The 25908-nt window shown below is 40.7% G+C and overlaps 1 protein-coding gene across 6 annotated transcripts in view; it reads right to left on the bottom strand.

Annotated features, from left to right (window-relative positions):
- Positions 1-25908, bottom strand: part of PRDM2 (PR/SET domain 2) — a 119297-nt gene that overhangs the window by 69682 nt on the left and 23707 nt on the right. For all 6 annotated transcript variants that reach the window (XM_057305488.1, XM_048221962.2, XM_026519800.4 and 3 more), the window contains 3 exons: positions 18718-18832; positions 16905-17008; positions 4739-4891 (listed from right to left, as the gene is read on the bottom strand). In XM_057305488.1, the coding sequence (XP_057161471.1) occupies positions 4739-4891; positions 16905-16913 (162 nt within the window). In that variant the 5' untranslated portion in view covers positions 16914-17008; positions 18718-18832. The remainder of the gene's footprint in view (positions 1-4738; positions 4892-16904; positions 17009-18717; positions 18833-25908) is intronic.

Below are 25908 nucleotides of genomic sequence, written 5' to 3'. Positions count from 1 at the left end.
GTCTCCAAACATCTCCCCATAAAATATGAATTACAAAGGTAAAAACAGTATCCTCAGAATGAGACAAATCAACATCCTGTGCCTCCTGATACCACGCACAGAAAAGATTATCATCACTTCTGGAGATCTCTGCCCAAAACACATGACCGTAACTTAGTCATGAGGAAACATAAGGAAAGCCCAAACTCTGGGACATTCTACAAAATAACTGACCAGTTCTCTCAAAACTGAAAGGCTATACAAGACAAAGACTGACGTACTGTCCACACTAAGGAGACTGAGAAGACATTACAACTGAATGCAACTGAGCTTTCTCTTCCTATAAGGACATGGTTGGAACAACTGACAAAATAAGGTGTATAAATTAGCTAATGAAATACTGTGTCAGTGTTAGCTCCCTGCTTTTGATCACTGCACTAGGATTATGGAAGAGGAGGCCCTTGGTTTTAGGTACAGGTGAATTCCATCTAAGATGCCAGTTTAGAAACAGCATAGTTCCTCATTTTAACATACCTTCTCGTCTAAATAAAGCCTTAGAAAGTCAACTTTATTTTGTTTCATTCTCTGCAGAACTCAGTTTATGTAGTCCGAATTTTAAGATATTCTAAATTCCTTAAAAGAACAAGCTACTGTTTCCTTTGCTCCCCCAAGGATGGCTAAAACCTGCCATTTTCTTATCTTTAAACCAATGTACTATTATTTGCCTTCTTGAATCAGTTACACCTAAACCAAAAAACTAAATGTCATATATAATCTTTTAATGAGTTGAAATAGCCATTACAGATGTCTTTTGGCACTCTGATGAGCTAACTCTGTTTCTGCTGAAGGAACAGGCTTTTTATATAAGTAAACTATTTCTAGTTCCAAATGTATAGTTTGCTTCTCTATCTTTTTCTTATAAGTCACATAGTTATGGAATGGTGGTATCCTATAATATCTGAAATGATTAGCGTTCACAGAAGTAAGTGGAAGCCTTCAATAAAGCCAAAGTTAAAAAAAGAAACACAGAAAGGAGGGAGGAAAAGGGAGGAAAATGTATCCCCGATATGTCCCTAACCCAAACAGCATAACCAGAACACTGGCTACCAGACACCCACTGGATATTTTCAAGATACCTCCCAGACTCAGAGCTTAAAGCTTCCTTGTTCATTCCACTGCAATCTTCTGCAGAGTACTGACTGTACTAGCAACTGTGTGAAGATACGTATCAGCACAAACTCTTTATTTAGGAGGGTACTCCTTTATTGTTGCAAAACACGATATAAAACCCAACAATCTGTTCTTAACTCAAATCTAATATAACATTTCTAAATAGCTAATGAACTGGTGAATAGTTCAAAGCAACCTGGTTTGTTAGCTATTGAACAACCTTCAAAACTGTTAGCAGCTGAGATGATTATTATACTACTGAGCTATTTACCTCCCCCACCTCATAGTAAAACAGTGACACAACTAATAAATCTTTATGAAGAGGAAAATAATATTTTTTTTAAATCAGTGCTTGTTTGCTTCAGTACTACGTTGTTTTTTCTTCTGCACTCCTTAGCACATTTAAGATTTTGTAAGTCAGATTTCAGAAAAGAAAAATTATGTCCTTAAACACAGGAACTATAAATGTACATCTTAAAAAATAAAGTTGAAAGTTCAAACAACTTCTTTTTTATGTATTGTATTGTGATGTTCAACAGAACAACAAGAAGACTTTAAGATCTTTCAACTTTTCCTTTGAGTTCTGACAGGCTTACAGAACCAAGCATACTCTCTCATCTAAATATCAGTAAATATAAACTTGAAATTTTACCAGACCAATTAAGAAGAGGCAAGGGTTCCAGTAAATATTCCTGACACTAGGTCAAAGTAAGAGAAATACTCCAGAATTACAAGAATACACAAAGCACGTCAACGCTCAGCCACCTACAATCTATTCGCCAGCAAGATCTCTTCAAAGTCACAGGTCAGACAGCCTCAGCTCTCAAACGGGTGAACTGAAGACTGAAATTCCTCTTCCTCCCTGTGGGCCATAAGGCCCCACCGGATCTGACCCCTGGCCACCTCACCAGCCTCATCTACCATTCCTGTCTTTGCTCCAGAAACACTGGGCTTTATTCTATTCCTTTTAAAAAAAAAAAAGAAAAGAAAAAAAATCTAGCTTATTCCTACGTCAAGGCCTTTGCTTCTACTGGGCCCCTCTTCCTAGACTGCTCTTCCTGCAGAGATCTTTGCGTGACTGGTTCCTTCCCAAGCTGGGGGGGTAGGGAGGAGAGGGTTTATATGTCCTGTCTTCCCTGACCCCCCAGGGGATAGATATAAAATTATATAATTTTGTAAACTTATAATTTTACTCATTGTTTATTATCCATAAATTGAAGTTCTAAGAGACCAGAGACCTTGTCTGTTCTGTTCACTACCACAGAAGAATACCTGGTACATAGCAGACTTTCAATAAATATTTCTCAAACGAATGAGGAGATGAATGAACAGATGGCAGGCTAACTAACATCTAACTTTCAGGAATTTAAAATAGTTTTTAATCCTACTACAAACAAGACTGGGGTTGAGATTTCCTAATTATCTGGGTGATAGTTGAAAAGGCTATATAGAGCCCAGAGGAACATCACATGTAATTTATTTACAAAACCTAACCCACAGAAAGCTTAATCTAGAAGATTATAGTGAGATAAGCGCTAGCAAGGAATCGGAAAGGTCTTGTGCGTACGTGAGCAAACATCAAAGGTCAGGACTGGGAGATGTCTGCAAAGACAGAACTATGTTACTTCAGACAAAGACACAGGTAAAAAGAATAGGAATGGTAGAGTTGGTTAACACTTGGGAGTATTCAGGTTAGGCTAGGAACTGTTCACAGAATCTTACAACTAGTGGCTTGTTTCACCTTCACAACAACTGTATTAATTGTACTATTACCTCCATTTTTACAGATGAGAAAACTAAGAGAGTTTCAGTAACCTCTCCTAGTCACACATCTAGGAGCCAGAATTTGCTCACAAGGCAATCTGCTCCAGAGTCCCCACTCCTAACCACAGGACTATACCACCTCACCAAAAATAAGAGCTAGCATTTAGCACTTATTAGGCACTAGAGCTCTACTTCTAATAACCTACACAATCATCATGATAACCCTATGAGGTCAATACTATAATTACCTGTATGTTACAAATAAGGGAACGAAGGAACAGAAAGGTGACTGGCCTAAGGTTACACAGCTAGTGAAGTCCTAATGACTTGCCTTGGGTCACAAAGCAAGCCCAGATTTAATCCAGTAGTCGGCTTCAGAGCTCACTCTCGCAAACACTATTCTCTCTCCATTCTCAGTGTTTCTCAGATTTGTTACCAGAGACGAACACGTTTTAACCGGAAGTCTGATGAAGGAACTGCAAAGTGTCTGAGTATCACCCTGGGCGTGCTCTCCCTTGGACCCTCATTTCCACTCCCTTGATCCCCTCCCATTCATCCCCTCACTGCTATTTCATCTCCACCAGGATTCTGCCTCACCAATTTAACCAGAGGTAGATCTCACTTTAAATCAATTCGAGAAACAATGAATGAATTCTTGAATCAAGTTCTGAATCCAATTTCAAACTGCAGTGTAACAACACTGCATAGTAACAACTACCAGGAGATCCTGCTATTACAATCCAGCAGAAAGAAAATGAGAAGGAAGGTGGTAGACATTTTACATGAGAAGATACCACAAAAAAATATTTCCTATAGGGACTAGAAGGACTTGGGTATATGTGAAGTAAAGGTCTGTCCAACTGGCTAAAGACGACAGGAAAAATACAGCAAAGGAAAATGAAACCGCTCTGTGTTAACTAAACTTCCAGAAGTCCCAGCACTACCACACAGGTAAAATTCACCATGCTGACCACTGTCTTCAATGCTTGCTCAAGAGATTTCAACTCCATGGACATCATTTGTTTTCATGGACTGTCCCCCAATCTAGGACATTTTTAAATAGATGTGAATAAACAGAAACTTGAATTGCAGCAATTTTAGTAAATGTATCTATTCCAAAAAGCAACAATCATCTTTAGTGCCTCAAGCCTCCTCTTTAGAGAACATTTCCACGCAGGATCAGTGCAGATTTGCCTTCCCAGAGAATATGAAGACAGGGACAAAGCCATGGACTTGCTTGTTGCAGAAATGCAGCAGCACTCCACGCTGCCTAATGCTAACTGGCCTGCATGTATCAGTGACCTCGGACCTCACCACAAACTCTAGAAAATGACTTTCCTCTTCTTTTCATATCGGCGATTCATGTCTCCAAATCAAAAACTGGAAGAAGAAACCCGTTCTGTTGAAATTCCATTCTGAGTAAAATCCAGGAAAAAGAAAAACTAATCCACGGCTACATGACGCTGAAGACCAAGCCTGTGTTTTCAGTTAACACGGAAGCACCACAGCTATCGATGGTTTCCTACACGTGGACAAACCTGCCTGTCCGACACTTGCTGGTGCATTTGTATCTTAAGGGAAGGGAAGTGGCTGCCACACACCTAACTCCTCAGTATCTATAAAGATGCAGCATGTAATTACTTAACACAATCTTCATGCCTTGGTGCACACAGAGCAGTGGCAACGTGTATTTAAAACAAAGACCTTGTGATGTGCTGATGAACGACTTTCAAATAAAATTCTTTCAAGGTTGCCAGAGTCATTACTGTCAGTCACAAAAATTCACCCAAAGTAACTGACAGCAGACCAGCTCCAACAGTCTTACCTTTAAAGTTTTATAGTAAATGGCCCTGTTGATTTCCAGCGGAAATAAATTCTGCTCTTCTCCTGAGCAAGCCCAATTCACATATCGTAGCCAGTTCCCCTTCTCTGGGTCGGTGGCATCAACGCACATCCATCCCAAATTTGGGTAATATACCTTGGGGGAGGAAGGGAGGGAACACCATTGTTAAAATAGGTGTGTCTTTAAAATGTTTCCATTTCCAACTTTCAAAGCAATTTCATCATATGCAATATTCTTTTTTTTTTTTTAAAGATTTTATTTATTTGAGAGAGAGTGAGACAGTAACAGAGATAGAGAGAGCGCACAGGTAGGGAAGAGAGGGAGAAGCCGGCTCTCCGCTGAGTAGGGAGCCGGACGTGGAGCTCAATCCCAGGACCCTGGGATCATGACTCGAGCCGAAGGCAGACGCTTAACCCACTAAGCCACCCAGGTACCCCCATCATATGCAATATTCTACAAAACATCTCACAGAAACAAAACAAGCAACAGAAAAAAGAAAAAGATGAAAACGGAGATCCAAAACTGGTAATCCTCTTAAAGTCATTTCTCTATCTGTGCTGGAGTCATTTTTTTCCCCTAAACTTCAACTACAGCAAATATTTGTAATGATCTCTAAATGCTCTGCAAATACTGTCTGCACACGAAGACAAGTGAGAACTCAACTCCCTAAATGTAACTTTAATGAAGAGCGAGCTTCCGGCAGCACTGCACCGCACCCAAGTCCCCTGAGTGTTCTGGGTTGTTCTGCAGGTCGAATGTGAGGGCCAGACTACACGGTTCAGCGGGCCCCTTTGCTTCCGTAAGTGAACATATAGCATGGGTAATGGCACACAATGCTTTTGCAACCTCAGCTGACCCTCCAAACCTTCTCTCCCTGATCATCCGTTAGGACTAAGGTGCTATGGAACATACTCTGGGAAGTACAGGTGTCCTTCCAAAGAAAAGCCCGGAAACCTGACCCCTCTTTCATGACTCAGATCAAACCTACTCATCCGCTCTCAATGTCCCCACCCATCCCTGCCATGCTTCCAAGCACTTCTCATTGTTTCATTTTAAAGAAAATCTATTTAGCAACTATTTTTAACTTTTACCTTTGTATACATACACATACATATATATATACATATATATAAATATATATACATACATATATTTACTTTTATGTATATACATATACATACGTGTGTGTGTGTATATGTTACACACACTTTTACTTCCCCTAAACGAGACTGTAAAACACTTGATTAGGTACTGAAATAGAACCACAGGGTCAACTGACGATAGACCTGTCAAAAATAAAGCAAAAGAACTAAGTCTCTTACTTTCTCTTTAGGAAGAAAGGAAAGAATCTCAATGCTCCCATTTCTTCCCTCCACATACACAGCCAAGACTCCCCTACTCATTTCTTCTTTTCTCTCCTACCCACATTACACACTCTTCTCTACTGCAGCTTTCCCTCTGGAACAAAGCTCTCACTCTTTACTCCCAGCCCTTCTGCGCATGCCTGTATCTCCCAGCCTGTGGCTGTCAGGAGGCAGCACCCACCTTACTAGGTACTAACCACTCTTCTTTCCTCTTGGGAGTCAGATGTCAGGCACAACACCATATGCTTTTCCTATCATTTCATTTAACCTTATGTAACAGGTTCCTTATTACCTTTTTTTTAACATGTGGAAATTAAGGATCAAAAGTTCAACTGGACTTCCCAAAGTCACCCACTTAATTAAACCCAAATCTGCCTGACCTTGACCATACTTAACAGCACCTTCCTTGGCCATCTGAGTTAAAACCGCAAATCCTTCTCTTCCCATCAACCCCCAGCCATACCCCCCGATTTATTTTTCTTCATAGCGCTTATGCTCTTTTAAAGCATGAGATCATCTCCTTACTCCCTTATTTTATTTAGTAACTACATCCCCACGCCAGAGCATTAGCTCCATGAAAAAAAACACATCAGCCTTTTCACTCACGGGAGCATTCCCAAGACTTGACCAGAGCCTGGCACTGAGTAGGCTCTCAATGAATAACGACGGAAAGGATGAAAGGATGTAGTTATGCGTGAATGTGTCACTGCCATCAGTTAACGAGCACCGACTACGTGACAGGTACCATGCCAAGGAGAGTATTTCCACTGTCCTGTAAGTGTCCCCTATGAGTTTATTCAGAAATCGGCTCTCTACTGAACACTACCTGCACACTCTAAAGAAAAGTTATCCGTGTCGCATTAGACCTCTTTTCAAACTATCATTCACCCTCTGCTCACACACACTGGTGCACGCACACACACTCTCCTCCCTGCAAACAGAGAAAGGGAAGTCCCCAGATGGTATGTTACAAAGAGACAGCATCACAATGCAAGATTTAAAGTGAAACTTCACACACCAAAATAATAGAAGGGGCTTTACTTTAAAATGTGTAAGAGACATCCGTCACGTTTGCCAGCGTGACGGGATAGGGGAAAAGGAGTAGTTGTACTTTCACACTGGCAGTCGTCTTGGTTACTTTTTACCAACTTAGGGATCAAAAGTGTTGTTTCGATTGATCACAGTGGATGGCAGAGTCCTACTCAGTCCTCACTGACACACATCCAGAAATCAACGGGATGAACAGAGATGGTGCTGGAAAACCCACACAGTCAAAGGCAGCAGCTGGGGAGAGACACCAAGTCTGCCCACCAACCTGAGGATAACAATACCAGCTATGCCCGAATTTTCTGGCTCCCAGGCTGACACAGACCTCTGTGGCCCATTTAAGTGAATTCCTTATTTACCTATGGTTCATTTTGTTTCAAAATGGATGAAAGCATCTACTAAGTCATACTTAAACTAGAATATTTATTTCATAGAAAAAGATGAACACCTCAATTTTTTTAAATGTGCAAAAATAATTCACAAAGGAATATACATGGCCAAAATATCATGAAAAAAATACTTACTTTTAATTAGTTTAAGTTAAACTAATTAAACTAGAAATTTAATAATCAAAAAATAACTTTAAATTAAATGATTTTTACTTAATCGAACTAGTAAAAAGAAATTTTTAAGAGAAAAAAAATAGAAAGCAAACATCCCCCCAAACAGTGCTGATCAGAGAATAAAGTGGTATCATTTTTTGGATGGAATTTAGCAGTCCATGACAAAAAGAACTTTAAAACGTACACACACTTTAGCCAGCATATACACCTACAGGAATTTATTCTCATGACACAATTGCCAATTATACCAAGATGTATGTACAAGAACGTTCCTAACAGTATGCTTTATTACAGACTGTTTCCCATTAATTGCTAAGTGGAAAACACAATGGATTAGCTCAGGATGATAATCCATGCACATAGAAGAATACTAAGCAGGCATTAAAAAGTACTTTTGTGTAAACAATTAGTTGGTTTATGTGGAATCTTTTATTTTGTTATATATTTCTGTATCCCATTAAGAATTTTTCCAATGAACACACATTATTTCTACAATTGGAAGAAAACAGAGGCAACGAAAAGCTGGAGGAATATTTTTACTGGTGAAAAAGACAGAATACTACTGATGACTGAATAAAGCCACTTATAGAAAGTATGGCTTAAGATGATACCATTTTTGTTTTTTTGGTTTTTTTTAAGATTTTATTTATTTAAGAGAGAGAGAGAGAGCACAAGCAGGAAGAGGGGAAAAGGGAGAGGGAGAACAGGGAGCCCGACGTGGGGCTCGATCCCAGGACCCCAAGATCATGACCTGAGCCGAAGGCAGACAGTTAACCAACTGAACCACAGGCGCCCCACCATTTCTGTCTTAAACACAGGAATACAGGGGCACCTGGGTGGCTCAGATGGTTAAGCATCTGCCTTCGGCTCAGGTCATGACTTTGGGGTCCTGGGATTGAGCCCCCACATCAGACTCGCAGCTCAGCAGGGAGTCTAATTTTCCCTCTCCCTCTGCCGCTCCTCCTGCTTATGCTCTCACTCTCTCTCTCTAACAAATAAATCTCAAAAAAATAAAATAAAATAAAATAAAATAAAATAAAATAAAATAAAATAAAACATGGGAATATATGAAGAGAAAAATAATCTGACACTAAATACATGAAAATGTTAGTAATGGTTTTCTCCGAGAAGTGGAATTACCCATCATTTATTTTTTCTTCTGCTTATCTGAATTTTCTGCCTTTCCTCCACTGACTTAGTAGAATCTCTAAGTAAAAAGGAATGTGGGCGGGGAAAGCAAGTTAGTCTCCAGCATGAAGGCCCAAGTGTGACTAAAGGAAGCCGAGGCCTGCTGACACTCCTCCTCCTGCCGTCATCATCACAGGCACAGTTTTTTTAAAGTATGTAGCTTTGTCATTTTTATTGAGAGTCTAACCCATAATTAGGAACGGGGATGAAAACGTGTTTTTACACCATTTCTACCTTAGTTGGTCAAACCTTGGTTTCCAATCCGAATTCACTTCAGTGACTGACACATAGAACCCAAATGTTGAGATGTGACAGCACTCCGCTTAATGTTAACTACCACTTTGAGACCTCAAAAGTGCTGTAGCACCATTAGGCGAGGGTAGTAGAGAACCAACCAGAATCCCTTCCTTTCACACAAAGATAACGCAAAGGCAGGTAAAACTCCCACTCTAGCTCAGACTCAACAAATGATATGCAATAAATCTATTTCCAAATCTTTATAATGACCAAAAAATATTTTCATAGAATCAATAATTTTTCCTGACCCAATCTATAAAACAGTCCCTTCTACCAAAGCAAGGGTAGTGATTATGTAGATACAACCAGTTTTTACAAATTAACTTTCAAATGGAAATTCTCTACTTGGAGAAAAAGAACTCACAGAGGAGGAACACCTCCACCCCAAGCACTGGCCTGGATGCTTAATGTGCTATTTTATTTAACCATTACAAGAACCCTATGAAACATTACTAAGCCCCTTTTTTAAAACAGGACACTAGGGAAGGTTGGTAATTTTACTAGAATACTAAAGTCACTAAACGTCTGAGCCAAGATTCAAATCTGGTCCCCTCATTTATGCCTCCATTTCAATTTTCCTCTTTCCAAACCCCTCCTCCCATCCTTCACCTTCCCTCCATTATCCAGGCCAGACTTCCTTTCTGCCCTTACCACTGAACACAGACTGGGTATTAACTCTTTGTCAAACAAAACATAATCTTCGTACCACTCAACTTCCTGTCAATTTAATCCAGTCATTCTGCAATAGTCATAAAATCAAAATTTAGTACCGCTCCAACTTAAAAACACATCAAAATTAAAGCCTCCTGATGCATAAAGAACGTTTTGCAAAGAACAAACCAAGCTGTTAAACACACTTACCTCATGGGTTGGGGGTTAGAGTTTTCACTTAGATCCTTCCTTAGCATTTACTTGTTCTATTCTACACATGTTAATTCAAATTCATAAACTGAAAAAAATTCTCATTCAGTTAATGCAAACATACATCATTCAAATCCTCAACTGCTTGCCTATGAGGTCCTTACCCACTCTCAACTTACAGTAACCAACTTAGTTGGAAAGAAACCACTCCCAGAAATTAAGACAGGGCACTGAGGCTAACCCTAACCCTAACCCTCCTTAGACTGAATCAACTCTCATGCAGAGATACGTCCTTTATGCATCCAAAGAGCACCCCCACACACAATTAAGCGTCTACAGTGATAAAGCCATTCTCTTGGCTGTTCTCTGGACTTGCCCTTCAAAGAGCTCTAACACATTATTAATGGTGGGACAGAACTTCTCCTGGAGGTTCACGCTACTGAGGCTCCTTTCCATCTTTATCCCTCTGGGGATCTAGCTTGTTGGAATTTCCAATGTTTTGATCTATACACCATTTCCCACTTTCCCTGCCTGTTCCTGGGAGACAGACAGTATCTATTACCATTTATGGAGACTGACAAAAGGAGTCAAGGGGAGAGAGGAGGCTCACACCTCTACAAGCCCAACCTGCAGAGCTTTTACCTCCAATGTGTCTCCCTAAGTAAACAATAACTCAGCTTGCAGAAGTCAATTTCAAGATTTCTGCCCCCACACAGTTATTCTAGGTTTTTGGTTCAAAATATAGCCCATGCTCTCTAACATTAGAAGAGAAAGAAATTCTAAGCAAAAATGAAGATTGGTAATCTTTTTAAAAGTATTCAACTACAAATATATATTATAAATGTTCTTAGATCTCCATAAGATCATTCAAGTGTTTTTATGTTCAAGTTCAACTAATATTTACTGAGCCAAATTCATCTACGTCAAGTAATTTCATAAACGTCATCTAATTTGGGGCCAAACAAACCTATGAGGAGCTTGCTGTCCTTACCGAAAAGTGAAGATAAAGAAGAAAAAGACAGCCTCGTTTGGTGTGTGAGCATTTCAGTGAAAACATTTAATGACAGTTACATCTTCCTAAGTCATTAACACTGCTACCTGGAAAATACCACACCTTCTTCTTGGTATGTTCACATTCCAGTTATTCCTGAGCCACAGAATTAGACACTTGGAGGGCTAGTTAAGGCCCATAAAACTGCCCCCCCCACAGAAATAACTTTCTGGAGGCTACAGACAAAAATGGATCTTTGGTACCAACTACTTCACTCCTCAGATTGCTTTAGAAAACCAAAGGCTTCTTTTTAGAACTATTTAAATATATCACTGTATCTGAAATATTCTGAATATTCTAGAAGAAGAGAAATAAAAGGGAATCTAATAGGTGGTGGCACATTTTACTACAATAAGCAAATTTGTAGGCAATCCTAAAATACAAATTTAAAAACTAAACAGGTGGGCTTCTCAAGCCTGCAAAGTCTAGTACCACTGTCATCGTTACCAAAACATTAGCACTGACTAACCCTCGAACCTCTCTTTTGGAATTACTTTAAGTTTCATACCTACAACTACACAGATGTATCTGGAAAATCTCCCAACAACAGATGCTTAATAAATGTTCCCAGGTTTGAGGTAGGTACCCCAATCAACATTCAATGGATCAACAAGATAACTAATTCTATTCTTAAATTAGAAAATTTTAACACTGAACTATGGCTGTTTAAGGATTCCATATAACCCTATATGGCATATATATATATATATATATATATGCCATATATATATATATATGCCATATATATGGCATATGTATATTTTCTGGGGAGATTTTCAAAAGGGCCCACAACACAAAAAAGAATAAGAACCTCTGGGCTCTGCTAGCAGGAAGGGCACGGACTAGGCAACCAAGAAGCTTGGACTCTAGGCCAGACAGGACCGACAGCTTTAAGACATCAAGCAAACCACTTCACACTCAGATTTCTCACCTGTGCAAAGATATAGGGCATTTCCAGTATTCTTTTATTCCACAAAAATCTCCATGGGCTATATCACTGGTAATCTATACAATAGCACACGTTATATGCCAAACTCAGTTCTCCAGAACATAGGACAGTGGTAAAAGCACATGGTCAAAGCTTCAGAAACAAGGGTTAAATAAGGGAATAAATACACTCCCAAAGAGATTTTTTTTTTCACCAGACTAACCTGCCAATCTGACCACAGGTTAACTTATTTGGGAAGGTCACTTCATTCTATTTCGACCCACTCCTCTGTCCTGAAGTTCCACAGAAAAGAATATGATTGGTCTAGAAGCTTCTATGACCAACTCTACAGCTACTCCACTTTTAAGTACCAAGTTCAAAATCTTCCCACTACTATAAGCCTAAGACACCAGACATCGCCACGCTCACTCCTGCTGCTTCTCCTTTCTACATACTGAGACCAGGGCTCAGCAAACTTTTTCTGTAAGGAACCAGCAATAAATATTTTCAGCTTCGCAAGCTATACGGTCCCTGTCAGAACTACTGAATTCTGCCACCACAGGGCCACAGCAGCCATCTATAACATGCAAACAAATGAGCGCAGCTATGTTCCAGTACAACTTGATTCATGAGCTGACATCTGAATTTCATATTATTTTCATGTGTCACGAAACATTTGATTTTTTTGTTTAAATCACTTAAAAATGTAAAAACCACTCGTAGCTGCAGGGCTGTAAAGAACAGGTGGCCGGTTGCATTTCCATGTGACCTGGGTTTCTTCGTCTGGTACTACTCTGGTGTGGGTTAGAAGCTGGGAAGAAGAGCTGAATAGTACTTTCTGGAAAAAGCTTCTACAGGATCAGCTGACTGACTACTCTCTTTTCTCTTCTCACCCCCATTTTTAACTTAGAAATAATCTGAAATTAGAAGTGTTGAGCTAGCAAAGACTAGGGAATGCACTTGCTAACATCTAATGCTAACAGTGCAGACCGATAAAAAGTTTTTCACTTCTGAAATAATTAAAGTCCCCTCGTTATAGAGAAATAACTTATCAATTTTGGTTGAAACACAATTCTACATCTTCCCACGATCCCCGACTCAAAATTTGTTGCCTAAACGAATATCATGCAAACAGAAGCAGTGAACTATTGGTTTTCATTTATAAGAATGGGGCTGGGGAGGGGCAGGGGGAGCACTATAAAAAAGATTAACAATACTGGGTTTTAAAAAGCTAGGAAAAAATATGTACTTTTGGTGGTTATGTAAAAGTGCAATCCTTCTGGAGGTCTGTTAGCAAACTTCACCAGAGATTAAAATGTAGTTAACTTTGGACTTAACAGAAGATAACCAGACAAGTGAGCATACATGTACACAACAGTGAGTTTCATACTCAGAACTGTTAATATCATGAAAAGATTAAAACTATTTAAATGTTCAACTGGTTAAACAGTGGAAGGAAGCACTTGAATTCTAGAGGCCCATAAGAAATAACGATGTAGATGACACGATTTGACATGCATATGTCCACAGCATACTGAAAGAGAAAAGCACGTCACGAAACCGCATGTGCTGCGGATCTCAACTGCATGAAGTGTCTATATATGGTGTTTGTATATGCGCCAGTGCACGTGAGAGACAGAAGAAAAACAGAGACAGAGAGGCAGAGACTTAGAAGAACGTTCGCCAAAATATTCACAGATGATTTTTACTTTCTTGTTTATAGTTTTCAGTATTGTTTACATTACTTTACAATGACCATGTATTACATTTATAATTTAAAAAAGACTTATTAGAACATACACCAAGAATGAACCCTAATGAAAACTAGTAACTTTAAGTGATAAAGATGTGGGAGTGCAGGTCCATCGAATGTCTAATGCACCGCTCTGCTGTGATAGTGGGGGGAGATGGCGGTGTGCGGCATTCTCTGTTCTTTCTGCTCAATTTTGCTGTGAACCTAAAACTGCTCATAAAAAATAAAGTCTATTAAAAAAAAAAAACTTATTCGAACAATTCATAGGCAAACAACTCAGAAGTGCATCTCATGGGAAGCGATCTGAGACCCATGGAAGTGAATCTGAAAGGCTTTTGTCAGAAGTGGTCAGAATACTGCAGAGGGCTCGGCGTGTGTGGGGGTAGTCATGGCAAGTCTTACACCAAGTCCAGCAGTTAAGCTGGCTAGCAAGCAGTTCCTCCCCAGAAACTGCTCAAAGAATGCTCTCCTCTCAGGAGAATCTGACTGTTTTGTGCATTCACCCTGAGGATACTTGACTGTTTCTCTCCCGTTGTTTCTGCTTTAATACAATGTTTTCAGTGAAAGCTTAGAGGACTTAAGACTGTGTTAGATAATCAAGGGCTCAAGAAAAGCAATTTAACACTTTGTCTTAGATTAGCTTTAAAATGGAGTTCTAGCTGGGGCAGGAGACCAGGCTGCTAAAAGATAAGCCAGTCTTAAGGGGCTTTAATGGAAGAACAAATGCCAAGATGAGATTTTATTGATAAGCAGTTTCTGTTACGTTAATGAGAGGCATTCTGATGCAAGTCTGAGGCTAAGACCAAGGTTGGAATAAATTAATGGAGATACACTAAATTTTATTTGGTGTTGCTTTTTCTTTAGAAGAAATAGATACATTCTAACTGATGCTTCCTATACTTTGCCTAATGCGTACTTCTACATATATGTCAGATATATCTACTTTTATTTTAACGGAGAGGAAGGCTTACAGGTTTCTGTATGGAATACATATACTTGTAGGCGGAACTATCTGAATGACGTCCAGTTCTTTTTTTTTTTTTTTAATTGCAAGAAGGAAAAGCCAACCTTGACAAGAACTAAATCTTTAAATCTAACAAGAACTGGCAATGTCATAAGATTCACCAATCGTAGTGGTATACAAGTAGAATACCTTAAGTTAACAATGTAGTATTAACACGTTTATAAGAAGTAGTCAAATCCCTAATAGGTCAGGGCTCCAAATTACAAGGTTCAGCAAGCTGAGTATGAACTCACACTACATATGAATTTCAATATACATGAAACTTAATTTACAAAAGACACTATTAACAATTTACATACTATGCCCAAAAATCTCCCAGTTGTTACGCTGGGTAAAATAGGTACAATAAACTTAGGTGTACTATTAATATTCGTGACATTTGTTCAAGCTTAGCATTATACACACAGAACTAGACAATGCATTTCCTGGTTTCCAGACATTATCTAAGATTAGCACTAACCTGTGGAACATATTTGTTAGTCTCCCTCGGGAAATTTCTAAAATTAAAAATGCCATTTATTTGGGGGCATAATTTTGTGGTCAAGACATTTTTAACCATTCAGACATTATCTTGAGTAATTAATATTTTTTGGCTGTGCAGTTCTCCTACAAATATAGCACTCTTTTACCTCAGAAGTAGTGAAACCGCATAATGTGATTATTCTCATGCTAAATCCTCATTTCCTAACGCCCCTTGGGTTGTCATCAGATTCAAAGTAAGGGATTCACAAAACACGAAGAAAGTCAAAATTACTGGAAGAAACTGAAGGAATCTTCAAGTTAAGAAACACTGCTGGTCACACTGAAAACAATATCAACATACCTCAGATGTACAAATGTCACAGAACTTCTTGATGGAAAGTATCCAGACATTTCCTAGGCAGATTTTATTTTTAGTCCTGTGTATGTTTACGTGTGAAACAGATGTGAGTCAATTTAAGACCATCTGATAGAAATGCTTTTCTAACCACCGAAAAACTTCACTTGTTTTGAAAAGGAGTCACACCAACTGAGATCCTATCAGAACACGAGGAGCTTCCCCGGAGCACCTGACCTGAACCAAATTCCACATAAACGCCAAATTTGCACACAGCGCTCCAGGAAACAGTAACAACCTGCTTCATCTTCATGATGATCTTAATGAGGTATTTTTTATTAATCCCATTTTTAAATTGAGGGTTTGGGGGCTCAGAGGTTAAGTACGCAGAGAGTCACAAAGCTAAAGGTAGGATCTAAAGCAGGGCAATCCAATGAAACACTTTTAGATGCCTCACTGTGAGGCAGGAGACATGGGCTCTGGTTCTCTATCAATACCACTCTCAACACGGGAGGAACAATGCACCTCTGTTCTTGACAGCTTCACCTCTGCAAGGAATATGCTACCGCTCTGCGTGGCCCTCCAGCATCCTCGTGAGAACAAGAAATTAACAAAATGAAAGCCTCTGAGGAGTCCAAAGCCCTGTCCAAATGTGCCATGTGCTAAATATATCCAACTTGGAATATTCCAGCAACACAGAGATTAGTTTCTAAAGCACAGAGAAGACCCTAACGGTGTTTTGTTTGTGGCCGGTAAGGAGTGTCTTTTACGGTACCTATCTGGAAGCCTCCAAGCGATAGCCCAAAGTCTTGGCTGTCACGCCGAACACCCTGAACAAGGTCATATAAAAAGTGGACTTGACGTTTATTGTTGAGGACAGCCAAGCAGCTTCAAAAGACAAATGTAAACAGCAGCTGGAAAAATATTCTTGAGGGGCGCCTGGGTGGCTCAGTCAGTTGAGCACCCAACTCTTGGTTTCGGCTCAGGTCATGATCTCGGGGTTGTGGGATGGAGCCCCAGGTCAGCTCCCCGCTCCACAGGGAGTCTGCTTCGCTTCTCCCTCTCCTTCTGCCCCTCCCCCCTCCCCCCCAACACTCTCTCCCTAAAATAAATAAATCTTTAAAAAATATATATTCTTGATTTTTAAAGAACATATTAAGATGACTTTTAATTTCAAAATGTCAAATCCTGAGAGAAGAGAATGATTTTTTTTAAATGTATAGAACGCTGATAAAGAACCAGAATTTCTTCTTACCTCCCACATGTACACATTATTCTTAACCTGAGATCTTTTTTTCTTATCACCAACAAATGGCCCAAACTTTTTGCCTTTTAAAATTGGTTTAGTGGCCCAGACACCTAGAAAATAAAACCAATATTTTTATAATGTTATTGTGGTTATTTTAAAGATTGAAGCGTTAAAGTCAATTCTGTTTCACAATAGTTCAAAGGCTAGCAAGATAATGTTAGATCAACGGAGGGCAAATGACATCAAGTCTTCCACGAGGATTTTTATTTTTCTTCTTTATATCCTTCTGTAGTTCCCAAATAGTCTGTAAAGAACCTACATGGTTTTATAAGTAGGAAAGAAATGTTTTATATTTGTTTCTATTTTTTTACATGTAAAATTACCCAGATGGTACAATCACAAATACCTGGAGAACAGCACGATCACAACTAAAGAGAAAAAAGAAGAGAAAGGAGTGAAACTAGAAATAATTTTAAACTCCTCTTTCTAGTTTTCCGCAGATTTCAAATGGTCTCCAATGACCATGAATTGCTTTTATAAAGGCTTGGAAATGCCGATTTGAGAACAGTATTTTTGAATTTTGTTTGCTCAAAGTGGAACACCCTCTCCTCGCCAGCTAAGGAGGTGTCTCCTGACACCTTAGCTGCTGTAACAACTCACTTTGCAGAGCTTCCAACAGCCCAGAGTTACACCTGCTGCTGCTCCGCCATATTCCTCAGCTGTTTCCGTGTTCTGGACACTGACCAGAAGGCAGAAGGACAAGCTGAAGAAGCAGCGGGCAAAATGCGGGCGACAGCCCTGGAGTCAAGGGAACCAGCACCCAGGGGTGCCGCTCACTGACAACAGTCCTCTGGACAAGTTCCCTCATCTCCCGCTCTCAGAAGAGGCACAGAAGGAAGGTGGAGGCTGAGCCGGTCCTGTCCAGCTGGGAGGTTCAAATCTCACTCTTCTGTAGGTCTATGAATCCAATTTGATAACAGAGCTAACAATCAATTAGTGGAGCTGTACAATCAACCACTTTCACGTGAATGATACAATCTAAGTGCTCAAGTGACTTGCTGAAAAATTTTTCGGTGAGAATTAGGAAAAGCATTTATTAACAATTTATTCACACACATATACACATAAACTGGAATATCAGAAATACATCTTAAAAAAAACAAAAAGGGATCCAAACATGATATATTCCACAACTGTACTTTGACTAAATTTTTATAATTTACTAGGTCCTTACTGGCCTTCTGTCTAAAGCTTGGGGCACAAAAACAAGATCAAATACATAAAAGCTGGTTTGTATTCAATGAGAAAATCCAGCCAGAAGCATTCAGATACACTCAGGTCGTCATTCATTCAAATACCTACTGAGGTCCAGAACGAGTCAGGTACTGGAGACACAAAGATAAGTAAGAAATGAAGGCACCCACAATCAATGAAAGGGGCAGATGTGAAAACAAATACAAAATACTGAAATTAAATATAACAGCATACTCACACTCAAGTCCCAGTGAAATCAGAGAGGAGGGAACAATACACTCACAGCAGGAAGAAGAGCCCCGAGGAGACAGTGGAAGGGAATACTCAGGCTAAGTCATAAAGGATGGTGGGTAGGAGTGTGGATATTTCTGGTTTAGTTTTATAATCTATGTCCACCCTGGATTCTTGACTGGAAAATGCAGAAATACCACATAACCTTCTAGGTCTAAGCGTAAACCTGTCACTTTGATGACGAGCTCCCTACCTTAAACGCTCCCAAAGGAGGCCTGGACACAGGCGGCTCTCCCATCCCCTCCCCGTCTCCTTCTGTGCCCCTGGTCCTCACCAATCCGAGTCTTGTCAACAGCAGATGGGAAAAGCCTCACTTCCTCTGGAAGTCCTCGAAGCACATGTTCAGGTACCTCAGACAGGCTCTCAGCAGCTGCAACAGGCTCAGTGTTCTGCAAGTCAAGAAACAGAAGGATCAGAGCAGAGGGAAGCAAACCCAGATAGCGTTTTGTTTTGTTGTGTTTTTTTTTTTTTTTTCTTTTCTGGTCCAATAAGCAAATATGCAAAAATGTAACTGAAACCTGAAGTGGGCAAAGCCAGACCGAGACGGCCGTGCCGTCCCTCGGAGCATCTCCGGAGCTGCTGTGATGGTTTTGAGTCTCCAAAGGAAACTACTGCCATCTTCAAACATGTCTGTGTTCATCTATTTTGTTCCAGCCACCTGTAGTCATTTTCAAAATATGTAAATACCTGGCACCATACTATTTTAAACTCCCACAGAATCTGGAGGTAAAATACAGCTTAAAGCTTACTTTTAAGTCAAAGGCTACCATCAGCATTTTAGAACATTTAAAAAGTAAAGATCAACACTCCCTACTTAAAAGAATACTTTCGGCACACACTGCAAAGGACCTACCAGCCGGCTGGACCCCACCCCATCTATGCTTTCATCCCTCCAGCAACAACACCCCCTTTAACAGGGGCTTGAATACTCCGACGAGAACACTGCAGCTTCTGGGCCCTCAATGGAAATATGACCTTTCCAGGAAACTGAAATTTACCACTTCTATCAAGTCACTAATTAGCAAAATCATCAGAACATCACAATCTTAAGAAACAGAGAATTTTATACAATTACTAACCAGTTTTGACTTTAACCTCAAGAAATAAGATTACTATTGGGTATGAATATAAGAGAACAGAAAGGGGAAATCTGAGCCAACTGGTAAAACATGACTATTATTTTAAAAATAACATTCAATGAAAGGAAAATCAATTGTCTTATAACTGTTATCCCATGTACCCCAGAGAACTGATGTGCATATCACAACACCACTAATAATGATGGGTTCTATAGTCTAGGTGTTTTTTATTTCACTGCAAGGGAATCATTTCTCAAGGACTTTCAAAGAAACCAAATTAGGCAAAAAGCAAATTCCAACCTAAAGAGGTTAATTTTCCCACAATGAAGCTCTTATAGCTTTTAAGAATGTTTTGTGCAAAGACGAGAATATCATCCAAATTTGTGTACTTCCAACACTTCGATTTTTTTTTTTTTTTTTTTTTTAAGTATCAATAGGCTGCTTCAAGAGAAATCAATCCCATGGCAATGAGCAACTCATTATGAAGGTCTGCTCCCTGGTCTGCTCTGAGTTGGAACGCACACAAGTGGGCTCCTACACACTGAGATTCATTTCTCCTACAGGGCAAAGCCGACAGTGTGGACCCTTAAGAAGCATGAATGCTTTGATCCTGCTGGATCAGAAAATGGGTCGTATGGTATTTTTAGTTAGCTAAAATGTGAATAAATTTAGCACACAAATTTCTCACTGTTAAATACAGTACCCCGATTTTTTAAATTTTCATCTATAAATGGTTATTTTGGCAACATGAATAATTTTTTTTCCAGAGGAGGAAAAGGTATTATACTGGCAGTCAGTATCCTAGACTATATAATAATTATTTTTAACACTGACAAATTAAGCAATATTAAAAAGTACTTAGCCAACGCTCCAAATCCTATCAGCATGTGCCCATAAAGCAGAGTGAGGGAGTTTTCTTCTCCTTCCTCAGATGGGACCCTAGCCTAAGATTTAAAAAGGACTTGACACCATTTAACTTCCCCAAGAGCTTTGAAAAGACAGTGTGTCAGCTATTCTAACCGATCCTTCCAGGCACTATGACAATAATACTAACAAGCTAGTATTTCCTGAGAAACTCCTTGGGGCCTCAGTTCAAGGCACTGTACTAACAGTCTTCCACGCATGATGGCATTTACTCCAAACAGCTCAAGGGGAGGGGACTGTCACTGTGGCCCCTTGCCCCTGGCTTCTCCCCCAACCCTCACCCCCTGCAATACACACACACAATGGGAGAAAATGAAGCTTAGAGAAGTTGTCTAAGTTGCTCGAAGCCAGGATTTGAACCTCTGTCTGACCCTGAGCCCAAGTTCATAACCACTGTGCTATCTCCAGTTAAGATTCTCCTGGATACAGTCTGAGGATCTAATGTAAAACATGGTTAACTATAGTTGATAGCACTGTATTATAGAATTGAAATTTGCCGAGAGTAGAACTTTAATGTTCTCACCAAAAAAAAAGATAAACATGAGAGATGATGGATGTGTTAATTAACTAGATGGTTATACATATATCAAAATACCATTATGTACACTTTAAATATCTTATAATCTGTCAATCATACATCAATAAAGCTGGAAAAAAGAGAAAAGATTCTGCTGGAATATAATCTGAGAACCTGTGCCCTAAAACCTCCAAACTTCCATGGAAGTATCAGCAGGAGATGGCTGCTACGGTAGGAATGGTCATTCCCACAGGAAATTTGTGACTTCAGTGTAATATGGAGACCACGTATGTTTACATTTCTGATACACCTATGCATATAAAAGGCCTCTCAGCAGAGCTGCCACTAGAAAAAAGGTAAGACGAATTCCTGTGCATTTATTTACCTGCTTTCAGTAAACCCATGTTCTTAAATTTGGGCTCATTTAACTAGTGGAGGAAAAGGTTTTTTTCTGTTTATTTTAGTATCCTTCACACAAGACTCAACTAAAATTCAAGGACCTCAAACCACACCAAGTCAACCCTTGCGAGCTCCGGGAACTTCTTCTCCCCTTCCCAGCTGCAGTGCCTATGGCTGGAAATTGCCTCTCTTTTTCCTTCTTTTTCCTTCATAGCTCTTACCACAATTTTAAGTAATTATTTGTATAATTATGTGTTTAATGTACCTCCCCTGATAAACTACAATGAAGACAGATGGTGTCTATCTTATTCAATGTTGCATTCCCAACGCTTAGCTGTAGACATGACATGTTTGTTGTCACTTAAATACTTGAATGAATACATAATTCTTGTAAGTGGACTTAACCCTTTTTTAGAAAAAGGAGGGCTAGAAATAAAATAGCACGGTCATCAATCAGAAAGCATTTTTTCCATGTGTGCCTGAATTTCTTGAATTTGAGGTAGGTATATTTCTGGGTCAATAAAAGAATTTTTAGAAAATGTGATAATATGCTCTCAATTCCAAGCAGCCAATTTACAAGTAAACCTTTGGAACAAAAGAATATTTAAAAGAAAATTTCTCTCTCCCACACACTTATAAACTGGGATCTCATTTACATATACATACATAGATATATGTGAATATCCTTATAGTATTAGATATAATATCACACTCTAAACAAGGTCATCTTGGTTCTTACACTAAAGATCACAATTAGATCCTGGGAATATTTCCCAGATTAATTTTTTTCTAAAAGAAACTGCAGCATCTACTCAATTGCTGAGTCCCTTCAATGGGCCAGGCAATGTTTTAAACATCTCATTTGCCTTAACAATGCGTCACTCTAATAAGACAGACAAAATCAAGCAAGGATATACAATGCCTGGTACTTACTGATGCTCTGAAGAAAAATCAAGCACAAGAAGGGGACATAGTGATGGAAATGGATAGGGTGCTATTTTAGACAGAGTGTTTCAAGAAGAGCTCTCTAGAAGTGGGAAAGGCATCGTGTGAGAGTATGGGGGGCAAACACGCCCAGAAAAGTAATCAGCAAGGACCCTGGTAATCCAGCAAGCTTGGTGTGCTCAGAGAACAGACAAATGTGCCCGGAGCAGAGAAGGTGAGGAAAAAGCAGCTGGAGCTGAGGTGGGAGAGGTGGGCAGAGATAGTGTCTTATGAGAAATAAATCACCTGCTGAACGGCACAGACTATGAGGAGTAGAAGGTAACTAACCAGAGGCCAAACTGCAAGGAAGGAACCCTGGCTGCTCCTTCCTCTGGGGTGACCAACAGCCCTCCAGCACCCCATCCTTGCTGTCCCAGGATAAAGGCACATTCCCGTTTCAAGGATTCTGACACTGATCACTGTGGTAAGCATAGAGGACGTTACAAGGACTTCTCTACTTTCCTATTACGTAACAGGAAACGTAAGAACTCGTTATTTCACTGCTTAGTGAAGTACAGCCTCCAAACATCTATCAGTGAACTGATCTGGGGCAGTATATGTTAAATTTAATGCATTAAATTAGTTATTAACTATCAGTTGATCTCATTAAATCAATGTCTCCAACTTCCTAACTCAAACTCAAAGAAAGTCAATACCCCCACCTCTACCCTCCCCAGCTCATGGCCAGGAGCAGTTCTCCTTCATTCATTCAGTCCATCATTTGATCACTAACAAACACTTCCTGAGAGCCTGCTCCAGGCGGGCACTGCGCTGGGCAGTGAAGATACGACGGTTAATAAAGCTGATCCAGGCCCCCTCCTCACAAAGCTCTTTTAGACGAACTGCTCTTTTCCTTTCCCTCATACCTAATACCTTCCCTTTGGCCCTGGATGACCTCCCCATGCTGGATGGTGGGGCCGCTTCAGGAGCAGGACATTTACTCCTTCCTCTGAGCCAAGCTCTGGGCTAAACACTTTTCCTGTATTACCTCACAATAATCACAGCATGGATGGATACTAACATGGATGGATACTCAGGACCCCACTCGGACATGATTCCAAGCTCTTTCCATGCATCACCTCATTTAATATTCGCACCATCACTCCAGTAGTGGGTACTTTCACTCTCCAGATGAAACTGAAACCTGCCCACAGTCACAGCTAGTAAGTGGCAGAGCGAGGATTCAAACCCAGACAGTCAGACTTCAGGGTCTAGATGCTCAAATACTGTGCCACAGAGCTGTCCTGTCAAGTCACTATCCCAAGCTACATGGTTTTAAAGTAGCGGAGCCAAGACAAAATCCAGATGGACTCCAGAGTCCACATTCCAACCACGAAGCCAGCAGGGGCCTCGCACGATCATCTAGGGCCACCTGTCGGGGGGCCACAAGGTTAAGGCTACTTTTACAATAATGCCAAGAGGTCACTTGCCTTTTTCATCCTCAGGCGTGTAGAGAGGAGTTTTCCAGGGGTCATGACAAGTGATGATGTCATCAATTCCACTAGCTAATGGACATGAGATGGCTGGGATAAGTAGCTTCTGATCTTGTGTTTTAAAATTTTCTGATTTCTGAATAAAGCCTGTAGTTTAACTAACGCCCGAACTAAGTCTATTTCCTGGTTCTGATACTGTAATAAAGTAAGATGTTACAGCACTGGGTAAAGCTGAGTGAAGGAGAGTCCAAGGACTCTCTGTACGACTTTTGCAACTTCCTGTGAAATCTATACTTCCAACTAAAATTTTTGTTTCAAGGGGTGCCTGGCTGGCCAGTCGGTAGAGCACAGGACTCTTGATCTCGAGGTCTTTGAGTTTAAGCCCCAAGTTAAACTTTAAAAAAAAAATGTGTTTCAATTTCTAACATGGTAAATATCCACCGATCTAAGCCACACGGACAAACAGCTGGAGGACTGCTGCGCTAAACAGACCACCTCTGCTCCGCCGGCACCTCCCACCTCACGCCTGAGCAGCAGAGAACAAGAGAGATTCTGAGAGACCACATGGAGAGAACGTAGGGACCAAAGAAGAAAGCGAGGAAGGAGGGCTGGGCCCGCACATCCGTATCCGGCCTCCGCTACTTCTCGACTACAACTGGACGGGCTGTTCCCTATGAGCACAAGGGGGGTTTTTCATGTTAAGGATTTCCCTGTGAATCATTAAAGGAGAACAAGCAAAATGTATCAGAATAAGCTGGGATAAGTAGCTTCAAAGGCAATTAAAGGCAACAACTTCTTTTTTTTTTTTTTTAAGATTTTATTTATTTATTCGACAGAGATAGAGACAGCCAGCAAGAGAGGGAACACAAGCAGGGGGAGTGGGAGAGGAAGAAGCAGGCTCACAGCGGAGGAGCCTGATGTGGGGCTCGATCCCACAACACCGGGATCACGCCCTGAGCCAAAGGCAGACGCTTAACCGCTGTGCCACCCAGGCGCCCCTAAAGGCAACAACTTCTTGTCTGTGCCCCTTTCAAGCTCCTGCACAGGTGGGGAAAGAAAAGCAGCAGAGAGTTCCTCCCCTTTACTTTAAGCACCAGCATGGTGGGGCCCAGACCCAACAAGGCCAGACCCATCAGGGCGCCACTTGGCATTCGTGCCCGACGCCTCCGCCCTACCCTGAGGAAGCCTGCTCCCACTGTCCTACCAAGCAGAATTTCCCCCGAGGCTCCAGTAGCACACCTTCCACCTGTCTGGGGCACTCTGCACTTTGTAAGCACTGACTGCTGGGCTTGTTTAATGGCCTCTCCACAGGAGGTAAGTTTAGACCACAGACACAGGGGGCAGGTTCTGTCACTCACTACCGCACGCCGTGCCTGACACAGGAGGCCTCGCTCTGAGCAGTGGTTGCTGTAAACAAACAAACACGTATCAAGCAGTTGAGCACCATGAAGCCTGGGTGCACAGAGATGGCTGTGCAAAGGTGCAGACTCAACTGGTAATGGAGTCCAGAAGAGCGGATGAGAGCAGAGGACGAGACACGAGCAAGAACAATGCCCTCAGGATGCCACTATCTAAAAGTGGAAGACAGGGGCGCCTGGGTGGCACAGTGGTTAAGCGTCTGCCTTTGGCTCAGGGCGTGGTCCTGGCATTACGGGATCGAGCCCCACATCAGGCTCTTCTGCTGTGAGCCTGCTTCTTCCTCTCCCACTCCCCCTTGTGTTCCCTCTCTCGCTGGCTGTCTCTATCTCTGTCGAATAAATAAATAAAATCTTTAAAAAAAAAAATAAAAAAAATAAAAATAAAAAAAATAAAAAAAAAAAAAAATAAAAGTGGAAGACAAGACCAGGAGCAATGTCACAGAGGCAGAAGGGGCACCAGGAACATGATGTCAGAAAGGCTGGGGAAAAGGTTCAAGGAAGGGGGAGAAGTCAATGGTCCAATGCTGCTGGAGAGCTTGCAGTACGGTCGTATCCTATCCCTTTCTCCAATTCCCACTGCTTCCATCATCCTTCCAATCTGACATAACCCAGCAATCTCCTCATCCTACAGATGTCCAATGCGTGCCCCATGAGCCAGCACCGTGCCACCTGAGGAAAGCAGCAGTGAAGACAAGACGGGTTGCACCCACC

Source organism: Ursus arctos, unplaced genomic scaffold (assembly GCF_023065955.2).
Source record: "Ursus arctos isolate Adak ecotype North America unplaced genomic scaffold, UrsArc2.0 scaffold_32, whole genome shotgun sequence".
Lineage (NCBI taxonomy): Eukaryota > Metazoa > Chordata > Mammalia > Carnivora > Ursidae > Ursus > Ursus arctos.
Note: the sequence above shows the minus strand (reverse complement) of the source record. Positions and strands in the feature narration are given on the sequence as shown.